Source organism: Carcharhinus amblyrhynchos, chromosome 8, assembly GCF_965287045.1.
Source record: "Carcharhinus amblyrhynchos chromosome 8, sCarAmb.v2.hapA, whole genome shotgun sequence".
Lineage (NCBI taxonomy): Eukaryota > Metazoa > Chordata > Chondrichthyes > Carcharhiniformes > Carcharhinidae > Carcharhinus > Carcharhinus amblyrhynchos.
Window position 1 is genome coordinate 82847273 of NC_137331.1, and position 25294 is coordinate 82872566.

The 25294-nt window shown below is 40.6% G+C and overlaps 1 protein-coding gene across 1 annotated transcript in view; it reads left to right on the plus strand.

The window, feature by feature from the left end:
* LOC145347053 (serine/threonine-protein kinase H1-like) overlaps positions 1–17309 on the plus strand; it is a 62161-nt gene extending 44852 nt beyond the window's left edge. The window contains exon 3 of the mRNA XM_080194953.1: positions 16948–17309. Coding sequence (XP_080051079.1) covers positions 16948–17256 — 309 coding nt within the window. The 3' untranslated portion in view covers positions 17257–17309. The remainder of the gene's footprint in view (positions 1–16947) is intronic.
* The last annotated feature ends 7985 nt before the right edge of the window (positions 17310–25294 follow it).

The following is a 25294-nucleotide window of genomic DNA, read 5'->3' on the forward strand; positions in this document are numbered from 1 at the left end:
GGGATAATTTATAAGAGTGAATGCAGTAATACAGAAGGCCACCAGTAAAATCCAAAATCGTTTCCAAACTTGTAGTCTTCATAATAATTCAAGCACAGTCAGTAGCCCTGTTGCTAAGTTTTGCATGTTGTCATTTTAGATCTTCACATTGTTTTTCAGATTTTATATTGACACAAGATACAAAATATTTTGATTTTGTATCTTGGGAATGTAAGAGATACAGAATTTATTGTGTTAGTTACCCGAGAATTACACCTGTTCTAAAATACGCGCTAAATTCCAGTAGAACTGCGTGCTGGCAATAGATGCATCCACCCCCAAAGTGATGTGTGAACGCAAATGAAACCAAAAGCTGCTGACCCAGAAACTCTGCCATTTATGCCAGAATTTCACCTGATTTAAACCTGAAAGAGAGATAATTTAGATGCATGACTTGCCTTAAGCTAGGAGGTGGCTAAGTTTACAGATTTTGTCCACAAACCTTGTCAGCAACATTAGCTTTGACCGAAGTGCGTTAACTGTCTTGCTAAGCAAGGACTCTAAAGGTTACCCATTCAGCATTTTTTTTATTAAACACCCTCTGTTGTGGGACTGTAATGCAGGAAAAAGCACACTGAACGCATGAAGATTCCAATTCAGTGACACTTCACTGACACCAAACCTATTCAGCAAAACAGTTATGGAGACAAAAATATCAAACAGTTGAGAGCCCAGCTGCAAAGTCAAACAGTAGAGAGCTCCCATCCATGGCACTGGCTTTGTCCCCTCTCCAGCCCAACAAAATTGCTCCCAAAAAAGTCCTGAGAGAGCTGGGCACAGAAATGATCTACTCACACTGTACCGCCCACTACTACTGGCACTTGGTGACAGGGTTACACCTGACAATACAATAAGCCTCGAAAGGATTCTCTGTGACCTTGCTCTCAACGTTGCATCCTTGGTCACTGTGCGTTCTGCATGGAACACTGAAGCTATAGTTAATGCCTTCTGATGATAGGTGGGAATAGCTTGTGTTAACTTGGAGAAGACATCTGGTTAACTAGGAGAAGACCCTAATACAAAAATCACAAAACATTAGTATGCAGGTACAGCAAATGATTAGAAAGGCAAATGCAATGTTATCATATATTGTAAGGGGAGTGGAATATAAAAGTAGAGATGTTTTATTACATTGTATAGAGTGGTGGTGAGCCAATATTTAGAGTAGTGTGCAATTTTGGTCTCCTTATTTAAGTAGAGACATAAATGCATTCGAAGCAGTTTGGAGAATATTCACTCAATTCATTCCTGGGATTGAAGGGTTACATCATGAGGGAAGGTTGGACAGATTGGGCCTTTACTCACTGAGGTTTAGAAGGTATTTAAGTAAAAAAAAATTTAGAACCAATTGAGTAAAAAAATTGTCACCTTAAGGAGACAAAAACTCTGACAGTTGAGATCCCAATTCCAGAGTCAAATAGTAAAAAGCTGGCCATACTCTCTGCCCGAGTTCATGGCATGTGTTCTACCCTCTCACAAGGCCACCAAAACTCTTCCCAAATATCCTTAGAAAATGCCAGTGCAGAAATTTCTTCTCACCCCGTGCCCTTTGTGACATTAGTGTACCTTTAAGACTTTTTAAAAAATCAGGTTCTCTGCAGTTGTAAGCAGACCTTTTCAGTGTGTTTCCTCATTGTTGCTGGACCATCTGCCAGAAGTCCTCTTATTGCTCCTTCAATGGCTTAAATGGGGTTTTGTTTGTTTTTACTATGGGCCTCAGGTACTTTCTAGGATTATTTTATGACATTACATTGTTAGGAGGAAGACTGGTTGGTAGGTCATGTGTTCGGGACTGATTTTGTTTCCTAGTGAATTTAAGGTTTCATTTTCTGTTTGGCTGGCAGCCGTTTTAGTTTAGAAGGAGGTGGGCATCAAGCTGAAAGGAAGTGTTTCTCTCTTTCTCTCTCTCCCTTGTTTTGGAAATTCTACTGGTTAGCTGAAAGCAAGGCTTCTTGTATGCCTAGAGTGGAAAATCTAATGTTGGTGGTTGGCTTGATTAGAGTCTCTCTCTCTCTCGCTGGCATTCTGGGAAATTGTTCTGACTTCAGACTGTTCTGTGTGTAACCAGAGGCTGCTAGAAGTTACAAGGCTGAGAATTCAGTGATTCAATTCTCCAACCAAATGACTCAATTCCAGTATCAAATGAGCATTAGCCTTTGCTGTGTTAGACTTGTAGAAAGGGTTTTTGGAAAGTTTTTTTGATTAGAACATTTTAGATATATTTGTTCAAGATTGGTTTTTTTTTATTATGGTTTTTTGCTTGTAATTGATAAAAGTTATTGCTAGTTTTCTTTCTACACATATTAACTGTATTCTTAAATATACTTTGATAAAAGCTCCCTCTTGGGTCATTTGAATCATACCTGAGGTGAAATATATCGTGCTTATCCTAGCTAAATTCAAAATGCAAAACTTATGATCCAGGCAGGCTTCATAAAGTGCTATGGAGTTTCTGATCTGAATTATAACACCTCTCACCCATGCAGCAAGCGCACAAAAGTCCGGGTGACAGCACGACTCCTCCGCAGAGCTATTATCCTGGGATTTACTCTGGTATTCTCATATATTTGACAAGGCCACAGGCAAGGAGAAAAGACCAACTAGGAAGTACCTTCCACCAGAGCCTACAAACCACATTGCTCTCTAAGACTGTATGAGAACTGGTCTGCTGAAGAGAAGAACACTTCAGTATGGAAGAACATGAGGATCATTTTTTTGTTGGCAAGCTGATCTCCAAGCATTTTTACAAATGCAGAAAAACAAAGAACTGCTATCCCTTGGAACATTGGATTTCATAAAATAGCTTTATTGTGACTGTGTATTTTTACTACCACTGTTTCTAAACACCACTGCATCTATCTCTGGTGACTCTCTATGTTGATCATAAACCTTTTCTGGTGTTGTGCTTAGGTAATTAGCTGATGGCTGTGTTAACAGTGATAATTGGCTGTGCTCTGATATTGTCAGCTTCTTTGAACCAAGTTGACCGTAACAGAACTTCAAGAGATCTCTCATTGCCATAGCAATAACACACATGCTCTAATATGGGGAAATATCTTGTCCAGAAAGGTTGAATGAACTGACTGAGGGGACAGCATCGTAAAGGTGAACTCTAGCCATGTCATTTTTACTGACACTGCATCCGAGAACCCACTGATCAGCAAAGAGTCAGCCTTGATGGTACATAACCTGAGAAATAGTGAACCATAGCTATTAAGTATCCCTTTCCATCATTATCTCCAATTGGTCCACTAAACTCCTTCCCCAGATTTTTGCTGCCTATCCATAAAGTATTTAAGATATTGCAGGCTAGATTTAGATAGTCTGAATACCTTTCTCCACGTGATTTAGCTAACCCTATTGATTATGGTGGAGTAAATGCCACAATGTTATAGTCAGTGGCAATCTTGCACTGCCTCGGTTCCATTTCCACCCATCAGAATTTTGGGTCCAACACTCTTCGTTTCAGTTATCTAGATATGTATTGTGCAGACCAATACGGACTTTGTTTGTGACATTATGGATAATTCATTGAAATATTATCAAAATGTTTTTTGCTTAATAGCTAGAACTCCACCACCTCGCCTGCCACGGTGTTGGAGCGGGCAAGGGTTCAACAACGGAAATCACCGTTGACCTCAGGCAGGAATTTCTGGTTTCACCCGAGCAAGGCTGTAAAATCCCACAATGTATTTAATGACAGACAACACTGAGCCATTTGTTCTCATTTATGTTTTCTTGTTAAATATTCTCAAAATGTAGGTCCCTTACATACTGTAAACGGCAGCACTGGAAACACATCAAATACATTTTCCTTTACATAAATCTCAGTTCAGCCTCCAAATCTTTGTCTTTGCCCCTTCTGTTCTCTATTGCAACCTGTTATACTTCACTTCACTTCTGGCAAATACTACGAGGTTGAAATTCCACAATCCTGCTCTGCTGTCACTACTATGATAGAACAAGGCTTACAATCACCCAGAGTGGACCCCGTCAAAGTATCTGAAGGTTGGGTCAAGTTATTATAATATTTCAGGTGAGTTGCTAGGGTGAGAAGCTGCTGGGACCAGCTGATAAGGCCTGATGTCCCCTTCATAATTACAGAAAATCTCCAAGTCATTCACCCAACTGAGCTGTGTCGATGTTTGTATTCTATACCAGCTTCCTCCCACTCTATTGACCTCTTCCCACCCTCACCAATTTCACTGTTGCTGTCTGAAGGAAACAGGAAGGCAATGTAACAGGAAGTAAAGGATGCAAACCCAAACATTTTCTAGACTGATCTTGAGGTCTTCATGAAGAAGTATTTATTTTTCAGCGAGGTAAGCAAGCCAAGACCAAGGTCTGGAGATCCCTGCATTTTACCTTATCAGTGTCCATCCAGCATTCAGCTTATTGGACATTCAGTAGGTGGAAGCTGTGAGGAAAATAGATGGGTATGTGACTCTCAGTGTTTCTTCCTTTATTTGGTCAGGTCATTAGTACTGATACCTTTACCACCCCTGACAGAGATTCCCATATGACATGCTGAATGCAAAGCCAAATGCTCCAATATTTATGGAGAAGCGGGGAGGAAGTAAGGTGGGACTGCAGTTTTGTGGTAAACAATGTTGTCACTAGAACTTGTCTACCACTTTTGAAATCCTTTTCTTGGCCCCAGCCTACTGAATTGAGAGACTGACTGGCCGTCTGGCAGATAATCCTACAACACCAAACAACAGTATTGTAGTATGGATGATGGGCGGGGAGATCGGGGGTCAGAAGGGGATGCTGATTAAATCGGGGCAGAATTGAACATTCTGAGGCTAGAAGATGGGCCTCCTCCTAGAAGTTGAATCTGGAAGGTCCACCAGCAGATGCTCCTCCAGACCACTGTTGCAGTGTTCTGAGTTCCAGGGCTATGGGCAGCCTCCATCTCGAACTCCAGAGGCAGCCCCAAACATTGTTCAGGTGACTCCTGACAATGGCGCACCACCTTGTTCCAAATGTGTTTCATGCCCACGCGTTTTATCGCCGTTGTCATGGAGAATCGGGTATGGGTGGAAGTTTCCAGTGGGGCTTTCATGTGCATCTAATTAGTGGAATGCAAATTAATTTCACACAGGTTTGACACCAGCCAGAGACTAATCTCCTGCCATATTCTGCACCCTGCTCCCATGTTCACCATCAAAACCACTAGAGAACTCTGCCTGTGGGGTTTCATTAAAGTATTTAAATGAGGTACCTACCTCCTGGGATTAGGTTGATCACCAGTCCCAGTGCCAACATGGTCAAGTTCAAGGCGATCTGGGCTCTGGTTTGAAACTTTTACTTCACAGTAAGCCAAATCTTTGTGCGTTTTTATTCTCCTCAAAGTGTTTCCAACAATATCCAGTTTTTACTTTCGATAGTGCCCTCTTCCACCAAAACTTTAGTACTGGATGCTATCCCATGAATGGACAAAATTTGGTGCTGTCATCTATACAAATGATCGGTTGCTTAGTCTAAGGGTAATAGGCAAAGAAATCAGCATTATTATTGCAGTGTGAATGTAAGCCTACTTGTGACTAATAAATAAACTTTAGAACTTTAGACTTCAGACATTCTTCCTTTCCTAACTAATTATTCACAGAAACTGTTTCGACTTTATATCACTGGGGAGTATGACTTTATCACTGCTTGAACATGAAATATTTGCAGAATTCAAATATATTTGATGTTAGTGGTGATATGAAATGTGAATGGAGTCACTGTACAACCTTGGTAAACAGGAAGGCATTGTAATCCTTCAGTAAAGGAAGAAGATTAAGATGCTAATTTAGGAGCCTGACAATGCATTGTGTTATACAATGGTTTTGCTAGTGGACCCATTGCATGAGCGGTACACTGTGTTATTTACACTGCAGCAACAGAGCAGTGAAGTGAAAACTTGACCAGATTAAGTAAAAAGCAAAATACTGCAGAAGCTCGAATTGTAAAATGAAGACAGAACATACAAGAAACACATGGCAAGTCAGTCAACATCTATGAAAACAGTAAACCTGTTAACCTCGCAAGTGAAAAACCTTCTTCAAAGCTGGAAAATTAAAGGCAAACAAATATATTAATACAAATCGAAAAGTGAGAGGAGCAAAAATATAGTTTTATAAAATAGCAAATCCAAAGAGGATTCATGATTGGAATGTTCTAACCTGAGTCATCAATGGTCAGAAATATGTTTCCATCTATTAAAACTGGCAATAAAATGAGTTGTGATATTACAAGCTCATCTCAAGTATTTAACTACGCTGGTAATTACAGAGCTTTTAACTGGTATCTGTATTCAATACAATTAGCATAGCCTTTACTAACAAGTCCGACATTTCTAGATTTTTCTGGAATACAGATAATAAGCATGCATGTTGCAATAATGGAGACAGGTATTTTGTTGTACTAAAAATCAATCTCTGCTCCATTCCACTTTTACAACAGTGGAGTTGACAGCAGATTGCAGGTTGCACATTCTTGGCTGTACTCCAAAATGAGCCTCTGTTCCGGAAGTGAATTGTAAACTGTTTTAGTGCTGGAGGGAGCTATTGGCTCCCCTGTCTTCAGCGGGTGTAAGTGGCATCAAACTAAACCTCAACCAGAAAATGTTGGAAACACTCAGTAGGTAAGATGTACCTCTTTTCTCAGGCTCAGACTAAAACCATTGTGCAACTCCCCACTGTAAGTGGCACAGTATAGTCGCTGGAAAGTGACACTCATAATGATATCAAGCATAGTAAATGTGTTTGTAGAGAAGTATGTCAGACAGGAGTTTGGATTTTGGATCTCAGCATCAGATGAACATATGGTGGCAGTCTGTTCAAGCTGTGCAAGTTGTACTAACTGCAGGGGAGTGCATATGCAGAACAGTAACTAGGAAGGGCACAGGAGCTGTCATAGCCATGCTTGCTCATTAAAGGGGTTTTGTGCCCATTGAGAGGACGCTTAATCTTTCTGTTTGCCTCGAGGACAAAAGAATGCATAATACCAGGGAGCAGTCAAAGACATGTGGCAGAGTACCTGAGCACATATTGATCCCTGCTGAAGAGGAAGCTGGAAAAATCTGTGGAGATGGAGAGGCAGGAGTCTCAAGACACCAGAATGAGATGCCTCTTGTCTGGTTTTGAGAACTGGGCAAAAGAAGATAGATATGATATATTGATGGACTACCATGTACAACCATGAACTTACTCCTTGTGTTCTCCAGTGCAGATCCTCACAGCAAGGTGAAACACCCAAACCAATCTTCAGCAAATCCGTCCTCCGTCTCTGAGGATGACACTGACCACTCAGAGGATGCACCATCACATCATGTCCCCACACCCTCCACCAGCATAGAGAAATTCATCTTGATGGGTACTTGTTTATGATCAGGCTCAAGTCCACATCTGGAGATCATGTCACAGGTATATTGCAGCGATTGATGTGGCAGCTAAGACCTCTGAAAGTCAGAGGACTGTTCGGGACCAGACCTATGCTGAGCTCCATGCTGACGATGTGCTGCGAAAATCACTCATAAGAAACGAGATGGTGGTGCAGAAACAAGCAAGGAAATATCTAACAGAGATGTCCAGGGCCACATGCAGATTTGAGTGAACAATAGTTTCTATGACCTAGGTTCTGTCGTGGCTTGGGCATGCAAACCACATGACTTCCGGGTGCCCCTTCTCCTCCAGGATTCAGGGAGGTACCATTCCACAAGGAAGAGGAGTGCCAACGGGTTGCCCCAAGGACATCACCTCAGGGCGTTCCTCCTCTCCTCTGCCAGTGACCTCAGTACCTCCAGCAGATGGGGCCGAAGGCAATGCATCTGTGCATCTCATGAATGTGTTCAATCATGTTGAAAATATCAAATCATTTTATTCTTACGTGTTGAATGTTCATGATTTTTCAAGCTTTGCTTACTGATGGGGCTTTTTAAAGGGGTTGCATTACATTAGATATCGATGATGGTGATGTGGGGCTAAGCAAATACTATTTATTATGGAGTCTCAAAAGAAGTGGCATCTTAGAGTCTCTTAATGTGTGTACTTTTCTATAACCAAAAGAGAAAATGCTGGAAAATTTCAACAGGTCTGGCAGCATCTCTAAGAAGAGAAAAGAACTAATGTTTCAAGTCCAAATGACCCTTTGTCAAACCATATAATTTCTAATTTTCTATGTTTGTCCCTTGTTGATTCAGGGGTTTGGAATTTGATTGGTAAACCAGCGTGTAATGTTCACTCCCTTTTCATCCATCATAGACTGTTGTCTCATCATTTGATTTGATTTATTATTGCCACTTGTATTAGTATACATGAAAAGTATTGTTTCTCGCACGCTATACAGACAAAAGCATACCGTGCATAGAGAGGAAAGGAGAAGCACAGAATGTAGTGTTACAGTCATAGCTAGTGTGTCGAGAAAGATCAACTTAATACAAGGTAGGTCCATTCAAATGTCTGATGGCGCAAGGAAGAATTTGTTCTTGAGTCAGTTGGTACGCGTCCTCAGACTTTGGTATATCTTTTTCCTAACGGAGGAAGGTGGAAAAGAGAATGTCCAGGGTGCGTGGGGTCCTTGTTGCTGCTTTTCCTAGGCAATGAATGTGTAGACAGAGTCAATGGATGGGAGACTGCTTTGCTTGATGGATTATCATCTGAAGTTAAAACATTCCATGTGTTGCAAGTGCATGAAAGAGTTCTTAGCAAGACCTTGCCAGGACTTGGAGTGTGTCATTGAGAAATAGGTGATCTCCTTGAATTTGATTGAAACATGCAGATGGGCTTGGTCATAACGAGAGCCTACAGCACTTTCCTTTCTAGGTGGCACAGGCTTGTATGTTGGTCTGAGGGGAATGAAGTGACACTTACACACTGGTATTTTGGGAGATCAAGTGATCTTTTAAGGGCTTCATTCAGGCTAGTAGCTGGATGCAGTGAGGATGTCACAGGCTTATTCATTGCCTCCTCACCCTGACATCTGCAGCTGGGACCATGCTGTCCTCTCTCTCATGAACATGGGCTTTTTCTACGTCTTCCTCATCTGAGAGGAAATTGAGCTCCTCCATCTCACAGTCAACAAATTCCTCAGGACCTTTACTGTACAAGGCTACACAGGGCACAGCAGAACATAGTGATCCTTGAGACTCTCTGTGGCAGCTACTGAAGCGCTCCACCTAAGCAATCCAGGCAACAGAACCTCATCTCAGCAGGCTAATGGTCTGCTCTATTGTTGCCCTTGTTGAGGCATGGTTGCATTGTACCTATCCTCTGCCAGGCTTTCTGGGTTCCACACAAGTGTCGTGAGCCGGATCTTCTATGGATATCCCCCTATCATCCATGGGCCACCCCAGCATTTGCTGAGGGAGTGCAAACAGGTATGGCACCAATGAGTGAGTGAGGATGTAAGAGTCAGAGAACTCTCTGGGAAGTGAGCTCACACCTGAAGGATTTGCTTGTGTTGGTCACAGACCAGCTGAACACAGAGAGTGAAAACCGTTTCAGTTTATGAAAGCCACTAGCTGCTCCCAGGTAATTCTCAGCCCTATTTATGTGGAATCAATTGCCCCTTGTACCTGTGGAAATCCAGCAATGGTGCCAAACCCCACAGCTCTGACTGCCTGGTTTAAAATTATTGGCTGTTCCGAACAGGTAGTTGTGACCCCTCTGATGCATTTGTGAATGGATGACTGTGAGATGCCAGACATATTGCCAGTGGAAACCTGGAATGATCCAGTGGCAGGGAAATTCAATGCCATGGTGACTTTTAAAGCCACTGGATTGCTTCCCTGTCCACAAATTTCTAAATCTTCCAGAAGGTGAGTGATGGAAGCCTTTGACATCCTCAGCTATCTCTGATGTTGCCCTTCTGATATTTACAGATGCCTACAGTATGTTCTATTACATGCCAATACTCGGCATCTCAGTAGCCTCTGGTTGCCAGCATCCTGAGCTGCCTGAATCTCTTCTGCCATCCCTTGCTGATACTCTGGTCTTTGTTGCTCCTGCCCAAGGGCTATTCTCTGTGGGTTCTCGCCAGCTGCATCAGAACTATCAAAAGCAATGGGTGCATTTGAGCCATTTTTCCTGCTTGAGAGCAATTGTGAACAAAAAGCAAGCAAATGTTTGGCCAGCATCATCTTTAATTCCCTCTCTCCTGTCCTGAGCACTTTTGACCAGGAGCGGTGGTTAGAGTGTCTCTTATTGGTGATGGTCATTGCCTAGCATTTGTATGGCGCTAATGTTACTTGCCACTTGTCAGTCCAAGCATGTATATTGTCCAGATCTTGTTGCATTTGAATATGGACTGCTTCAGAATCTGATGAATCATGAATGATGCCGAACATTGTGCAATCATCAGCAAACATCCCCACTACTGTCCTTAGGACCTTACCATTGATCTGCTGTCTGTAACCCTTGATCTCCCCACAATCATACTTGACATACCATCTGTAGACATTGGCTTTCGCTGTGTAGTCCAGATTCTTCCCTCTGCCTCTGAGTCTTTGTCGGACTGCAACCTCCATCCATCCATTAATAAAGCATACTTCATTCCTCCTTCATAGCCAGCTCGCTCCCTACCTTGGTCAGCCACTTTCACCTGACCTCAGTGCATTCCTGGTTCAACAGAGCTCCCCATACAAGAAAAAACAGCCCCTATTCAGTTCAAATCTATCAGGAAGACTACTTCACCAGCTATAGCTTTAACCAGCCATGAACTTGAGGGCACATATTTTTCATTTGCTGCATTCTTAATTCCAAAGGTACAATTTAATCTGGTGAAGTTGTCTTTTAGTGAGTATGCACGACATGCAAATGTATTAAAATTAGGTTCCTGCCAATTGCCATCAGAACAGAAGATCCAACATCAATCTGCTGCCAATGTAATACCCAACTTTCATCTTGCCATTGGGAAGCTAACATTTTGCCTCCCACACAATAAAGTGCGACCATCAAGCTCATTTTCTGTTTCCAGGGTCTTCACAAGGTTCTGCCCATCCTGTATTATACAAAGAAGAACCACACACCATTTGTTCCCTTTTCTCTACTCCTTATGTAATATTATTCCAAAATATTGGGAGCATTTAAAAAGTCCCTTATTATTCATATAATGATTATTGTGTGTAATCCATGACAGTGTCAGCAGTGTGGCTAGAATAGCTCTCAAAGATAAAAATCTGAAACTCATCCTGTCAGCATTCCTCTCCAACCCCCACCTATTTCCTTCACACACAGACAGGACAGACACACACACACACACACATACACACAGAAGAATGTAACAAAGGGTATGATACTGATGAATTGGAGTTCTGCCTAAATCACCCCATGTAGCCTGGGAACACATTGCTTGTTTTCTCCTCATCTTTGTTTATCTAAAGTAATCTCCTGACTGTATTTCATATCCTGTTTCAGAAAAGCACTTGCTTCTGATATTGCAACATTACAACATTAACATGATATTATTTTACCAAGACTTTATATTAAAACTGCAAGAGAAGATTTCTTTTGTGTGATGTACCTAATATGTAAAATGGTTTGTAAAGAATGGGTTTAGGATTTCTTTGCACATAATACCCAAAGGAAGTTACGATACAAGCCGCCAATGTCGCCAATTCTTAGTTCAACAATACATCTATGATGGACTCACTGCATGAACTTAATTCACTTATGGATTATATTCTATATTATGTTCAACTAATACTATAATTCTTCATGTTTTAAACTGATTAAGATTAAACAATGCTACTGGCCTTACAGTTCAAATTGAAATTATTGTTATTTTTAAGACTATTTATAAAAGGCCACATCATTCCTGTAATTGCCTTCTTAAATTGGAAATCATGGGTCAAAACTCACATTCCACCATTCAGTGCATCACTGTACCATCCAAAATAAGTGTTCACTTCAGTCGTCATTATGACTATTATCAAAACAATGATTTGTTTAGTTTTCTTAAAAATCTGTTATTGTTAATAGAGATCTATTAACAAATGCAAATATGTTGAAACTAAGCAACAAGCTTGGAGGAATTTTGCTGCCCTGTCTGCCATGAGAACCGTAGTTTGGGGGGTGAGGGGGTTGGTGGACCGTGCAAAGATCTGTTGACCTTGGATGAGATTTTATGGTTTTGATGCGAGCGTGGTCAGAAAGTCCCGTCCATAGTTTTTTTTGATGAATGTTGAAATGCTTCTATGTCAAATCAGCAAACTAATTAAATAAAGGGAAAATGCACAGCTAATCATTCAACATCAGAAAGAACGAAGGGAGAATAGCACTTTGGGACTAGCTCTCCATTAAAGTTTTAGTTAAATGTACCACTAAAAATATTAACCTAAATTTTCTGCTTACTAAACTCATTGGAATGATTTTTGGCATCAAAGAAAGAGACATTATGAAGGGCAACCAAAACTTAGTTGGAAAGCAGAGTTTTAAAGAGATTCTTGAACAGTGAGAGGAAGGTGAAAACAGAGGCACCTAGGTGGCTGAAGGTGTGGTTACCAACGGCAGTGAGAGGGGTTGGAATTGAAGAGGGGATATATAAGAATCCACGTCCAAATAATGGAGAGTTTGGGGATGGGAGAGTTTTAGGGTTGCAGGGGTTATAAAGGGGACTAAAGGTGACCTTACTCCAAAGGAGTAAAAACAATTATCAAAATTTTGATGTTGTGGGAAATCACGAATCAACAACAAAGATGCTGGATGATTTGGACCTGGTATGGGATAGGGTGGGTAGCAGAATTCTGAATGTGGTGAAATCTACAGAGAATGCAGAATGGGAGGCCAAACCAGGACAGCACGTGAATAATCAATTCTGAATGTGACAGTCATTGATGAAGGTGTCATGTTTTTATTATGATATAAAAGTACCAATCTTTTACAAGCATAACCACATTGTGTGATCATTTGTTTTTATTCTTTCATGGGTTATGATTCCAGAGTTGAGGGGGTTGAGCTATGAGGAGAGGCTGAATAAACTAGGCTTGTACTCGTTAGAGTTTAGAAGACTGAAGGGAGATCGCATTGAGACGTATAAGATGATGAATGGGATGGATAGGATAGAGGTGGAGAGACTCTTCCCGCTCAAAAAAGACAGTAGGACTAGGGGGCACAGCCTCAAGATAAAGGGGGGGCGGTTTAGAACGGAGTTGAGGAGGAACTTCTTCACTCAAAGGGTGGTGAATCTCTGGAATTCTCTGCCCGTTGAAGTGGTGGAGGCTGCCTCGCTAAATATTTTTAAGACGCGGGTTGATGGGTTTTTGATAAGAGAGGGGATTAAGGGTTATGGGGAGAGGGCGGGAAAGTGGAACTGAGCCACGACAGATCAGCCATGATCTTATTGAATGGCGGGGCAGGCTCGAAGGGCTAGATGGCCTACCCCTGCTCCTATTTCTTATGTTCTTATGTTCAAAGAATGTGCCAGCAAATGTTGCCCATCCTTACTTGCCCTTGAACTGACTAACTTGCTAGGCCATTTCAGAGGGCATTTAAAGGTCAACCACATCACTATAGAGTCACATGTAGGTCAGACCAGGTATGTATTTCCACAGCAGATTTTAGTGAACTAAATGGATTTTTACAATAATCAACAATGGTTTCATGGTCATTGTTAGACTTTTAATTCCAGATGTTTATTGAATTTAAATCTGCCATGATGGAATTTGAACCCAGGTGCCCAGAGCATGACACTGGGTCTCTGGATTACTAGTCCAATGACAACATACAATGCCATCACCTTCCCCCATGAGACTAAGCACATAAGAATATGTCTACATAGTATAAATCATGAAGATGCCAGGAGCAGAGCTGTCTTGTATGTGCTCTGCTAAAAAGTAAAAGTGAAACCAAGGGTGGACTTTTCCAGCCCCACTTGCCACCAGTATTGTCTCGTTCCTCTGAAAGTCAATCTCTTGCAGCAGGTCCTACCACAACAAGGCCAGAAAGTCCTGGCCTAAAGCTGGATTGAATGACATTTCAGGTGATGTCATGCTGCAATCCACAAAGCAGTTCATGTCCAAATGCAGCAATACTTGGACAATATCCAGACTTGGGCTGACAAGGAACAATTAACATTCATGCCACACAAGTGCCAAGCAATATCCATTTCCAACAAGAGAGAACATAACCATCTCCTCTTGACATTCATGACACTACCATTGTTGAATCTCCCACTAACAACATCCATTGACCAGATACTGTGGCTGTAACAGCTGGTCAGAGTATGGTGAGTAACTCAGCTCCTGACTGCCTGCAGCCTATTCACAATCTATAAGATACGTGTCAGATGTGTGATGGAATACTCTCCACTTGTTCCAATGAGTGCAGCTCCAATAACGTTCAAGGAGCTTGACACCGTCCAGGACTAAGCAGGATGGCAATCCATCCAGAAACATTCATATCCTCGACCACCACCTAACAGTAGCAATAGTGTGTATCATCTACAGAATGCACTGCAAGAACTCATCAGTAAGAAGTCTCATAAATCCAATGGATTTATTTGGTAACAAAAGCCACTTGCTTTCGAAGGGCTGCTCTTTCATCAGGTGAGTGGGATTTCAGTTCACAAACAGGGCAAATAAAGACACAAAGTCAATTTACAAAATAATGGTCGGAATGCGAGTCTTTATTGGTAATCAAGTCTTAAAGGTACAGACAATGTGAGTGGAGAGAGGGTTAAGCACAGGTTAAGAGATATGTATTGTCTGCAGACAGGACAGTTTGTGAGATTTTGCAAGCCCAGGCAAGTCGTGGGGTACAGATAGTGTGACATGAACCCAAGATCCCGACTGAGGCCGTCCTCATGTGTGCGGAACTTGGCTATCAGTCTCTGCTCGGCAAATCTGATCTTCGGGTAAGCATTCTCCAAGGTGGCCTTCATGACACATGACAGCGCAGAGTCGCTGAGCAGAGACTGATAGCTTTTACTACCAGATAAACCTGTTGGACTTTAACCTGGTGTTGTGAGACTTCTTACTGTGTTTACCCCAGTCTAACGCCGGCATCTCCACAACATGGAACTCACCAAGGCAGCACCTTCCAAATCCGTGACCACGACTATCCAGAAGGAAAGGACAGCCGGCACACGGGAACGCCACCAGTTGCAAAGTCCCCTCCAAGTCACTCATCATCCTGACTTGGAAATATATCATCATTCCTTTACTGTCACTGGATCAAAATCATGGAACTTCCTCTGTAACAAGATGGTGGGTACATCTATACCAAATGGTCTGCAGTAGTTTGAGAACGTGGCTCATCACAATCTTCTCAAGTACAGTTAGGAATGGGTAATAAATACTGGTCTAGCCAGCGACACCAACATCCTGTGAATGAATTTTAAAAATCACCCTTTCTTTATAAAGATACTTCCTCCTTTCCAAAGAAGTACAATGATTTATAGTATACATTCATGCTTAGTTACCATTACATCAGTGTATAGAACTGATTAATCTGTGCGTCTCTACACTGAAAAGTAAACTGCTGGTATGCTCAGATCTTGTGTTGGTAGCCTTGTCTGGGGGCTTCTTGCTCACAGTGATCTGTGGAATTGTCATTCTTGGATGTTGTTCCTGGTTGCGCTTGGGAATTTGTCCTAGATATAATAGGATGGTACAATGATTGAGGATCTAGTTTGACCTAGGTTACCTGTCACCATTATGCCTTTGTATGTACTGACTTCATAGGACATTGGTTCAAAATAATCCTTATCACCTTGACTGGTTGCCACTTGCTTTCTTTGGGATCAGGATGTGAACTTGTCCCAACCATAAATGTGGCAGTTCTGTACCTGCATTTTTATCATGCACGTTGGACACCTCTGCTTGTGGATTTAAAATTTGCTCTCTGGTGTCTGTGTGTAGAATGGGTAAGAGTAGTTATATTGGTAAGTACTGTTCTGCCAAACATGAGCCCTGACGGTAATGGATTGGTTGCATTTAAAGACTGAGATTTGCCATATACGAACTGATAATCATGGGTGAACAAACACCAGCAGGAGAGCTATCAGCGTGTGCTCTGCTTAAAAGTGAAAGTGAAACTAAAGCTGGATTGCACGACACATTTGCTTTCATGTCATACTGCAACCCTTAGCAGCATGTTATGACATTTCAACAGCAGTTGGATTGATGTTAGGGTGGAGATGAGCAGTGATACAGAGGTGGAAATAGGTGGATCATGAAAACAGAAAACTCTAGAAAAACTCAGCATGCCTCGCAGCATCTGTGGAGAGTTAACATATCAAGTCACCAGAAATGCAACCCAGCTTTAGTTTCACTTTTACTTTTAAGCCGAGCACACGCTGACAGCTTTCCTGCTGGTTTTTTACAGGTTTTACACCCATAAACATCTGTCCTTGTGTGTCTAGTCTCAATAAATGAACACACATTATTTCAGATTTCAAGCATCTGAAGTATTTTGCTTTTATGGAAATAGATATTCTTTGTAATAAAGAAAACATGAGCTTAAAGGCTGAACCCAAAACTTTAAAAATGGAATGAAGCTATTGATGAGGACGTAGAGTTTACGGTGAAGTCAATGGTTTCAGTTTTTCCCATATTTAGCTGGAGGAAATTCCAGCTTGTCTGAGTCTTGCTGTTCAGCAAGCAGTCTTACGTAACAGAAGCAGTGAAGCAAAGAGGAGCTCTGAAAAGAACAAAAGAAAAGTTCACATTTGTATGAGTGGAGGTAAGTCTGAATGTCATTACTACATATGTCTGCAATGACAATGTTAAAGGATAACATGCAGGTAGGAAGAGGAGGAGACCAAGGATTGATTACTTGGCAAACTCCCAGGGTGGCATGCAAGGGAAGGACGAGATGCCATTGCTATAGATGCTCAGGTCCTTTTTTATATTTAATGAATTGTTATCTCACGTCACATTCTGCATTAGTACTGATTTTTCCTTACTTTCTACTTTCCTTACAGCCATGGCCAAATGTCTCTAACCTGGCAAAGGACTTCATTGATAGGCTAATCACACTAGATCCTAATGAGAGAATGGCAGCTGCACAAGCTTTGAAACATCCGTGGGTTGTGACAATGGCAGCTTCGTCCTCTATGAAAAACCTCCACCGATCAATCTCTCAGAACTTGATGAGGAGAACATCGTCCCGCTGTCAAAGCTCTAAGTCGGCGCAGTCTACCAAGTCGAGCCGTTCCAGCAAGTCACGTCGTTTACATGAGAAGGAAATCCGGGAGTTTAACCTATGGTACCAGCACCACATTGAGCATTAGTAATCAATGGATTGTCACTCGAGGCTCTGACAGCTAACTAAACTGTACTTCATACAAAGAATTATTGAATCATCTAGATTTTGATTGGCCTAAGTAATGTTCAAACAATTCCTATACATAGTCACAAAACTGCAGCTAAAATTCACTTGACTATTTGTTATTTCAAAGTAAATAGGTTTGTCAGTATTTTAGCACCGCTGTTTAATTATTATTATCTTAAAGATTGATGTACATGTTTATGCTATGACATGCAAAATTCAAAACTATTTTTTATCTTTTCTGGCGTTCAGTTAATTGTAAGAATTATATGGACTAATTTTAATGCAAACCTTTTTTATCAGGCAGGCAGCAGGAGAAGCAGGCCAGTTACCCGCATGATGAGAGCAGTCAGAGACCAGAACCATTCTGATGGTTGGCTAATTTCCAGAGTTTCATGAGCTGTCCAGATTTTCATTGTTTGGAAAACTGGTGACTCATCAGAGTTATTAATTTAATGATGGGAGAGGGTTTCAATGAATTGTGCACCAGATGGGACCAATTTTGTGGGGCCTAAAGGAGCATTAATGCCACTAAAACCTACCTCCTTGTTTTTAGAATGGCCTCATGAAGTCCCTTTAAGGCCATTGGTTGTGCTGCTCCACATCCTCTACCAATAAACAGAAGACCAAGCCCCATCCAATGATCATAGCACCCTGAATTGTATTCGATAATGGTGTTTCCTACTGTCTCTGGAGGGATCTTTGGCTGCCTACTCTGTAACCTCTAACCGAAATGGCACAGAGCAGAATGACAGTGAGACCGAAGGCTGAATTCTCCCCTTTAGCTTTTGTGCATCACCACACTATTTTGCCCAAAATTGGAGGTAAAAAAGGACCAATTTTCTTACAATGGTAGCAGCTCAAAATGTCTGATTCATTAAGTATTTCTTACTCATTAGCATAAACACTGATATTTTCTTTTTGTAATAATAGATTTCAGCTTTTCATGTTGAATGTATTTAAGTATATCACCTGCAAAGTGAAGGTGATAAAAACTATCTTGTAACTGCTGAGTGAACAGTTTGCCTCAAACAGAGAAATATAACTTAAATATTCAACTAAGTGACTACAGGCGCAGTTTTTACTAGTATTATTTAATCATCAGTCTTTTACATTGGTTGCAATCACCATCTGTTGTTTTATTATGATTCACATTATTAATTATAATCTGAAGGACATGCTTTAAATTGCTTGAATGAGCTACTGCCCTCACCATTCATCTTCTGATTACAAGAAGACCTAAGTATCTCCAAGCAAGGAAGGTGAACAGGCAAGCCATAACCTCTACCACCCTGAGATTTACATGTTCATTGCATTCAAGAAAATGAAGAATATGGACACAGTTAAATGACGTGGATACCTCTTTGTTAAATTGGAGCCTGGTTAGTCAATAACAACAAATGACTCCATCAAAGCTACAAATATTTTGATCATCTTAAAATGTTAAACTACTCCATCTGAGATTTTTAGGGATCTTTTTCAACTGAGAAAAGCTTTGTATGTTTTTGTCAAACTAAACAAAGAATCTCACCTCAGAGAATACATCTTACCTAGAGTGCAACAATCAACCAGTACCTTTCTCATAATACAGATAACGAAATATGCAAAATTATTTTTTTTATTTATATCTTAAGATTATTTTGCCCAGAAGTGGAGAATGAAGGAACCGCTCCTGTTTCCCTTTGGTGAAGCAGACAAGAAATACCAGAGATCTTTTAAAAAATATTCATTGAATTGCTCCAGTTTAAAGCTCTGTGATTAAAGGTTTTTGTAGATTTAGATCTGATGCAATATAAATTATTTCTAGAAATCTATGGGGGCAGCACAGTGGTTAGCACTGCTGCCTCACAGTACCAGGGACTCGGGTTCAATTCCTGGATTGGATTACTGTCTATAACGAGTTTGCACATTTTCCTCGTGTCTGTGTAGGTTTCCTCTGGGTGCTCCGGTTTCCTCCAGGTGCTCCGGTTTCCTCCCACAGTCTAAAGATGTGCAGTAGATTGGTCATACTAAATTGCCCCTTAACGTTAGGGAGACTAGCTAGGGTAAATGCATGGCATTATGGGGATAGGGCCTGGGTGGGATTGTGGTTAGTGCAGACTTTGTGAGCCAATTGGCCTCCTTTGGTACTGTAGGATTCTATGATTCTACGAAATTCACTATGCCTGTCAATGCCTCTTAAACTCATTTTGCACTGCAAGGTAGTCAGTAACACATTGTGTTACCTCAACATTTGCTTGCAGTACAGGCTACTTACTGCTTTTGAGCCATGCCTGGCATTAACAAGACAGATAGGTTACTAAAATTGAGGTGGGGTAGAGGCGTGGGCTTAGTTGCACCATTTTCCTAGTGGGTGATGGGAAACTGGAACTCACTGCTTGAAAGGTGGTAGAGGTGGGAACCTGATATATTTGAAGGAGCATTAAGATTAGCGCTTGAAATGCCATAGCATAAAAGACTACAGACCATGTGCTAAAAAAAGGGATTAGAATAGATAGGTGCTTGATGGCTGGCACAGACAGAATAGGCCAAATGGTCTCTTTCTTTAGTGTAAAAGTCTGACTTAATGACATGACTATTCCCTCTATCTATTTTAACCAAGCAGAATTTTGGCACAGGAGGGCCAACTAGCTATCCCAGACTGGTGGACTCCTACTAACACGCTAAAGTTGATCTTGTCATCAATGCAGTTACAATGTAATTTTAATTCAAGAAATTAGGAGGCATGCACAATGCCAAAGCCAGTAGTAGAACCTTGAAGAATGCATTGAGATACACAGCAGACCAAGGTCAGGTTTTTTGGAAATTCTGAGTGTATTTCTTGTGTGCTAGGAGAAGCAGGAATACTGAATAGGCATCACTCTCTGCGCATCGTAACCCACTTCATCCACTGCACATATGGTTCCTGCTTAGAGATTAACTCTGAGCTTTTTTTTTAAAGTACAATTATTATGAGTTAGCAATCATGTAGATTAATCAAGGGTGTGGTTATCTAGTGTAACAAATGCACTAAGTAAATATAAAATCTACTCTTTTTCAGATCAAAATCTGAAGAATTCAGTATTTTAATAGAGCCTGTATAATTAAAACAGGGGGTTATTAAACAAGATCCAAGCTTTGGCCTGAGCTGAGGTAGTTAGTCTCAATCAAGCCAATTAGAAGGAGGTCAAAACAAGCCTCATTTCCCAGTTCTGATCCAATAAATCCTGTTAGAAAGTGCCATATGGATTTAGATGTAGTGCTCAGTCAAATACCTAATTGCTAACACTGTTTCATCTCTAGTACAGAGATAATTACCAGTTGAGAGAGGTTCTGGAATCTGGCTGATAACCATGGATCTGTTTTTGAAAATGAATCATCACCTTCAGGAGAAAAGTGGGGAAACAGTTTGAATTGATGAAAGAAATGTTAGATTTTTTGGCTTGATATTTAAGTAACCAATACTACGCTCATTTTTCTGATAGGCTGATTTGTTGCTTCTGTACAGCTGCATGTCATAAACAAAATGGAGAAACTTTGAGTGGTGACCACTCAAATTGTGAGTGTCATTCACAAAATTGCCGCAGTTCCTCAAGCTGTTACAAAGTAATTGCACTATTGCTTTTTTTCGCCTCTGGAATAATGCTGGATGATTTTTCATTTTTAGATAATCCATTCGTTTAAATGACTTACATGACATGGTGTAGAGGGAACAGGCAAGCCAGAGGAAATTTTTTTATGGGCCTGCTTCTGGACTTGGCCGATGTAGCCATTTATGCATCCAGAATTGATGTAGCCCATGAGACAGTGTCACATACTGATTCCTGCCTCTTCTGTGTTCCTGTCCATGTCTGGGTGGCCCTAGAGACGATCCATGTAGTGCCCACCTGCGCTCTCGAGACTTTCTGAGACTAGTTGGTATGTCTCATAGATAATACTATCATTTAGTTTTATGAGTTTACCTTGCTTTGTTGAGCATTTCTTTTGTTATTAAGTTCTTTTATTAGTTATGCCTTTTTTTTACAGAAGGGGGAACACAGTCAGAATTGGTTATGTATTAATAATCCTGGGGCACCCAAAGTAATCCTTATTAGTTTTTGAAAAGGGCAACTGGACTCCTGTTCTCAACAACCAAGAAACTGTTCAGCAACTGATCCATTTGGGAGTGGGAGGGTGATGGGGTGGGAACAATATCAGGCTTTGTACAAACCTACATTGCTGGGTGGTCTGAAGTCATTTTGCTGAACTTTATGTATTTAATTTCTAATTGAAGATTCATGCAGTTGTGAGTTTTTGGATATGTCAGCTGTAGATCTGATTTTAATTGACTAATGCTAATTAAAACGTGAGTATATTTGAATTTCTCTAATGTGTGGAACTAGTTGCACCTCTGCAATTTTGCTTGATATTGGTTCTGCAGCGAGGCAGTGGTGGGTTTGGTAATCCTAAGGAAAACCCGTGAGACCATCCAATTTATTTGATTGCAAGTCTTGTAAAGCTTCAAACATGCTACAGCTCCGTATTACAGTAACTGAAAAACCCCATGTGGTTTAGAGGTATCTCTGACACTTCAAATTCACTTCTACACTCTCCAAATGATGTATCAGTATGTAGACAGTGTTTCTTCCCTATCAATTAAGTTCATGTACTGTAAGGAGTCTCACAACACCAGATTAAAGTCCAGCAGGTTTATTTGGAATCATGAGCTTTCAGAACACTGTTCCTCCATCAGGTGAGTGCTGATGAAGGAACAGTGCTCCAAAAGCTCGCAATGCCAAATAAACTTGTTGGATTGTGAAACTTCTTATTGTGCCTATCATAGTCCAACGCCGGCATCTCCACATCATGTTCCTGTATTTGCTAGTTTGTAATACTTGAATCTGTGCAGTATTTTTAACCAGGCATTAGCTTGTTTATTTTAAAAATAGCACATACATGAATGCCCTGAATGTGTTTTCCATCTGTACTTGAAATCCACCAGTGGAAAATATACTCTTTAATACATTCCTTTGTTATTTTAATGGTAGTTTATTCCATTTATTATTGAAACATTAATGCATCAATTATAGTGGCAGTGTCAGACAAACAGAATAAACATTTGTATAACAATATTGAACAAGACACTTAAACTATGGGAATAAGGTATCAGGAATAAGTGTAATTTCTAAACTGATTTTCCATTAGACCATACTCATTGCAATTTGTGTAGATAGAAATTTGTCTGGTGTTGAAAGGAAAAGCTATCTTTATTTAAAAAATGTTTAACTGTCTCTATGTTTGGTGAGAACTAAAAAATGTGAATGGTTTCATCTTGATGACATTGCACACAAGTAACTTAATTATGTTTTTCAACACAATTGGTGTCATAGTACATTGGCAGACCTTTTTTGGCATAGAGTACTTCCAAATGAAAAACAAGACACTTTAACCTGTACTGTGATTGTTTAAAAATGCCATCCCTTCAAAACAGTTCAAAAACATGATCATTTCATTAAAGTTACAAAGAGATTGAGGGATGCTTATTATTGCCGCTATTCTTTCTATATATATATATATATATATATATATACACACAATATACACATATATATATATATAGAAAAGAGAATGTACATGGCCTGTTTTCATCCCTTTTTTGTGAATTTTTTTTCAGAATATTACCTTATTCCCATAGTTTAAGTGTGATAACTTTGTATGTTTTTGGTGTAGATGTGACCCTAACTAGTTTTTATACGGCTCTCAATAATTTATTACTCAAGTAAAAGAGAGTTCTTTGTGTTGAATGTGGTACTTCGTGTGACTCGATAATAACTTTTAGCTTGGCTTTAGATGATAGATTTTTGCAGCATGTTTTTGTATTGAATAAAAATGGAACTTTTTGTTTCAATAAATTAATCCCTTAGTGGGTGTGTACATAATGAATCAGTTTTCATTCTGTGCATGATCAACCTACACCCCACACTCCACATTCCTGCTATAGTTGATGTCAAAATTAATGAGCGTGATTATATTTCAACTGAGAATAGAATGTACTAATATCATTGTTTATGTCAAAATAATGAAATGCCATAGATATTTTCTCATACTATGGCATTTGTTAATAAAAAACATAAGGCAGATGAAAGAAAAGTGAGACGATCTCGCTTTCCACTAATACTTAGCTTCCAGTCCAGGAGTCAGAGGGACAATTTTTGTATTAATTTTGATGCTGAGACTGTTACTTGAAAGGTGGTAGAGGTGGGAACCTGATATATTCTGCACTTTAACTCTGCACTTTAGATCAATGCTCCCACATCATAGTTCTTTTAAAGACTGGACCCCGACGATCTGGGTCCCTAGTTTCAACAGTCCTCTCCTTCTCATCCACTCCCAGATCTTCATCCTTACTGGTGCTCAGTGACAACCACTCTGACTGAAAAGAATTCTTCTCAAGTGGGCACCATGTGCTGATACTGTCAGAGTTCATGACAATGTGGATCTGTAAATGCCCAAAATTATAGAATAGCAACTGTCATGTATCTGCTCCTCCTTAGGCATGCCCTCGGGTTGACTTGCTTCCACTTTGGTTAGGTGGGCTCTGAAATGCCTGGTGAATCTAATGCAAAATCTTCAGATTCCTATCACGTGCAGGACAGGGGTTTGTTACATGGTTTAGAGGTGTCTCTGACACCTCAAATTCACTTCTACACTTTCCAAATGATGCATTTTGAATCATTTAAAGCCCTTCCAAATCAATCTTCTCTATTTTGGTTGGTCATTAATGAGGGTCTCCCAGTCAGTGCATATGTTTGACCCCTTGGGAATGGTTTTAGGACATCTTTGAAGATTTATTGCTTCTCTCCGAAGAGTTTCCTGCCACATATGAATTCTGAGTAGAACAGTTGCTTTAGGAGTCTGGTATCGGGTGTTTGTATGAAATTTAATTTGATTTGGTTTATTATTGTCACAAGTATTACAGTGAAAAGTGTTGTTTCTTACGCACTATACAGACAAAGCATACCATTCATAGAGAAGGAAACAAGAGAGTGTAGATTGTTGTGTTACAGTCACAGCTAGGTGTAGAGAAAGATCAACTTAATGCAAGATAGTCCATTCACAAGTCTGATGACTGCACAGAAGAAGCTATTCTTGAGTCGGTTGGTCCGTGACCACTTCTGTATTTTTCTTCCAATGGAAGAAGGTGGAAGAGAGTATGTCCAGGGTACTTGTGGTCCTGAATTATGCTGGCTGCTTTGCCGAGATAGTGGGAAATGTAGACAGAGTCAATGGTTGGGAGGCTGGTTTGCATGATGGATTGGGCTACATTCACGACTTTTTGTAGTTTTTTGTGGTCTTAAGCAGAGCAGGAGACATACCAAGCTGTGATACAATCAGAAAGAATGTTTTCTATGGTGCATCTGTAAAAGTTGGTGAGAGTCGTAGCTGGCATGCCAAATTTCCTTAGTCTTCTGAGAAAGTAGAGGCTTTTGTATGCTTTATTAAGTAGCGTGTCGGCATGGGGGGACCAGGACACCTAAAAGCTTGGAGCTTTCAACCATTTCTAAGTTGTCCTCCATTGGTGTAGACAGGAGCATGTTCTCCACTACGTTTCCTGAAGTCGATGACAATCTTCATTTGTTGACATTGAGGGAGAGATTATTGTCGTTGCACCAGTTCACCAGATTCTCTATCTCATTCCTACACTCCGTCTCGTCATTGTTTGAGATCCAATCCACTTCGGTGGTGTCATCAGCAAACTTGAAAATTGAGTTGGAGGGGAATTTGGCCATGCAGTCATACATGTGTGCAGAGTATAGTAGAGGGCTGAGAACACAGCCTTGTGTGGCATTAGTGTTGGGGATGATCATGGCGGAGGCGTTGTTGCCTACCCTTACTGATTTACCTATCCTACCTATGAAGCAGTGAATAGAGCCTCAATACTGGGCAAATTGACTTGGGAGAATTAGGGCTGTTGGAGCGTCTTCCAGCTACTGACACCCCCAGGCTGCTGCTGCTTCTGCTATCTTGCTGATCAGTGATAG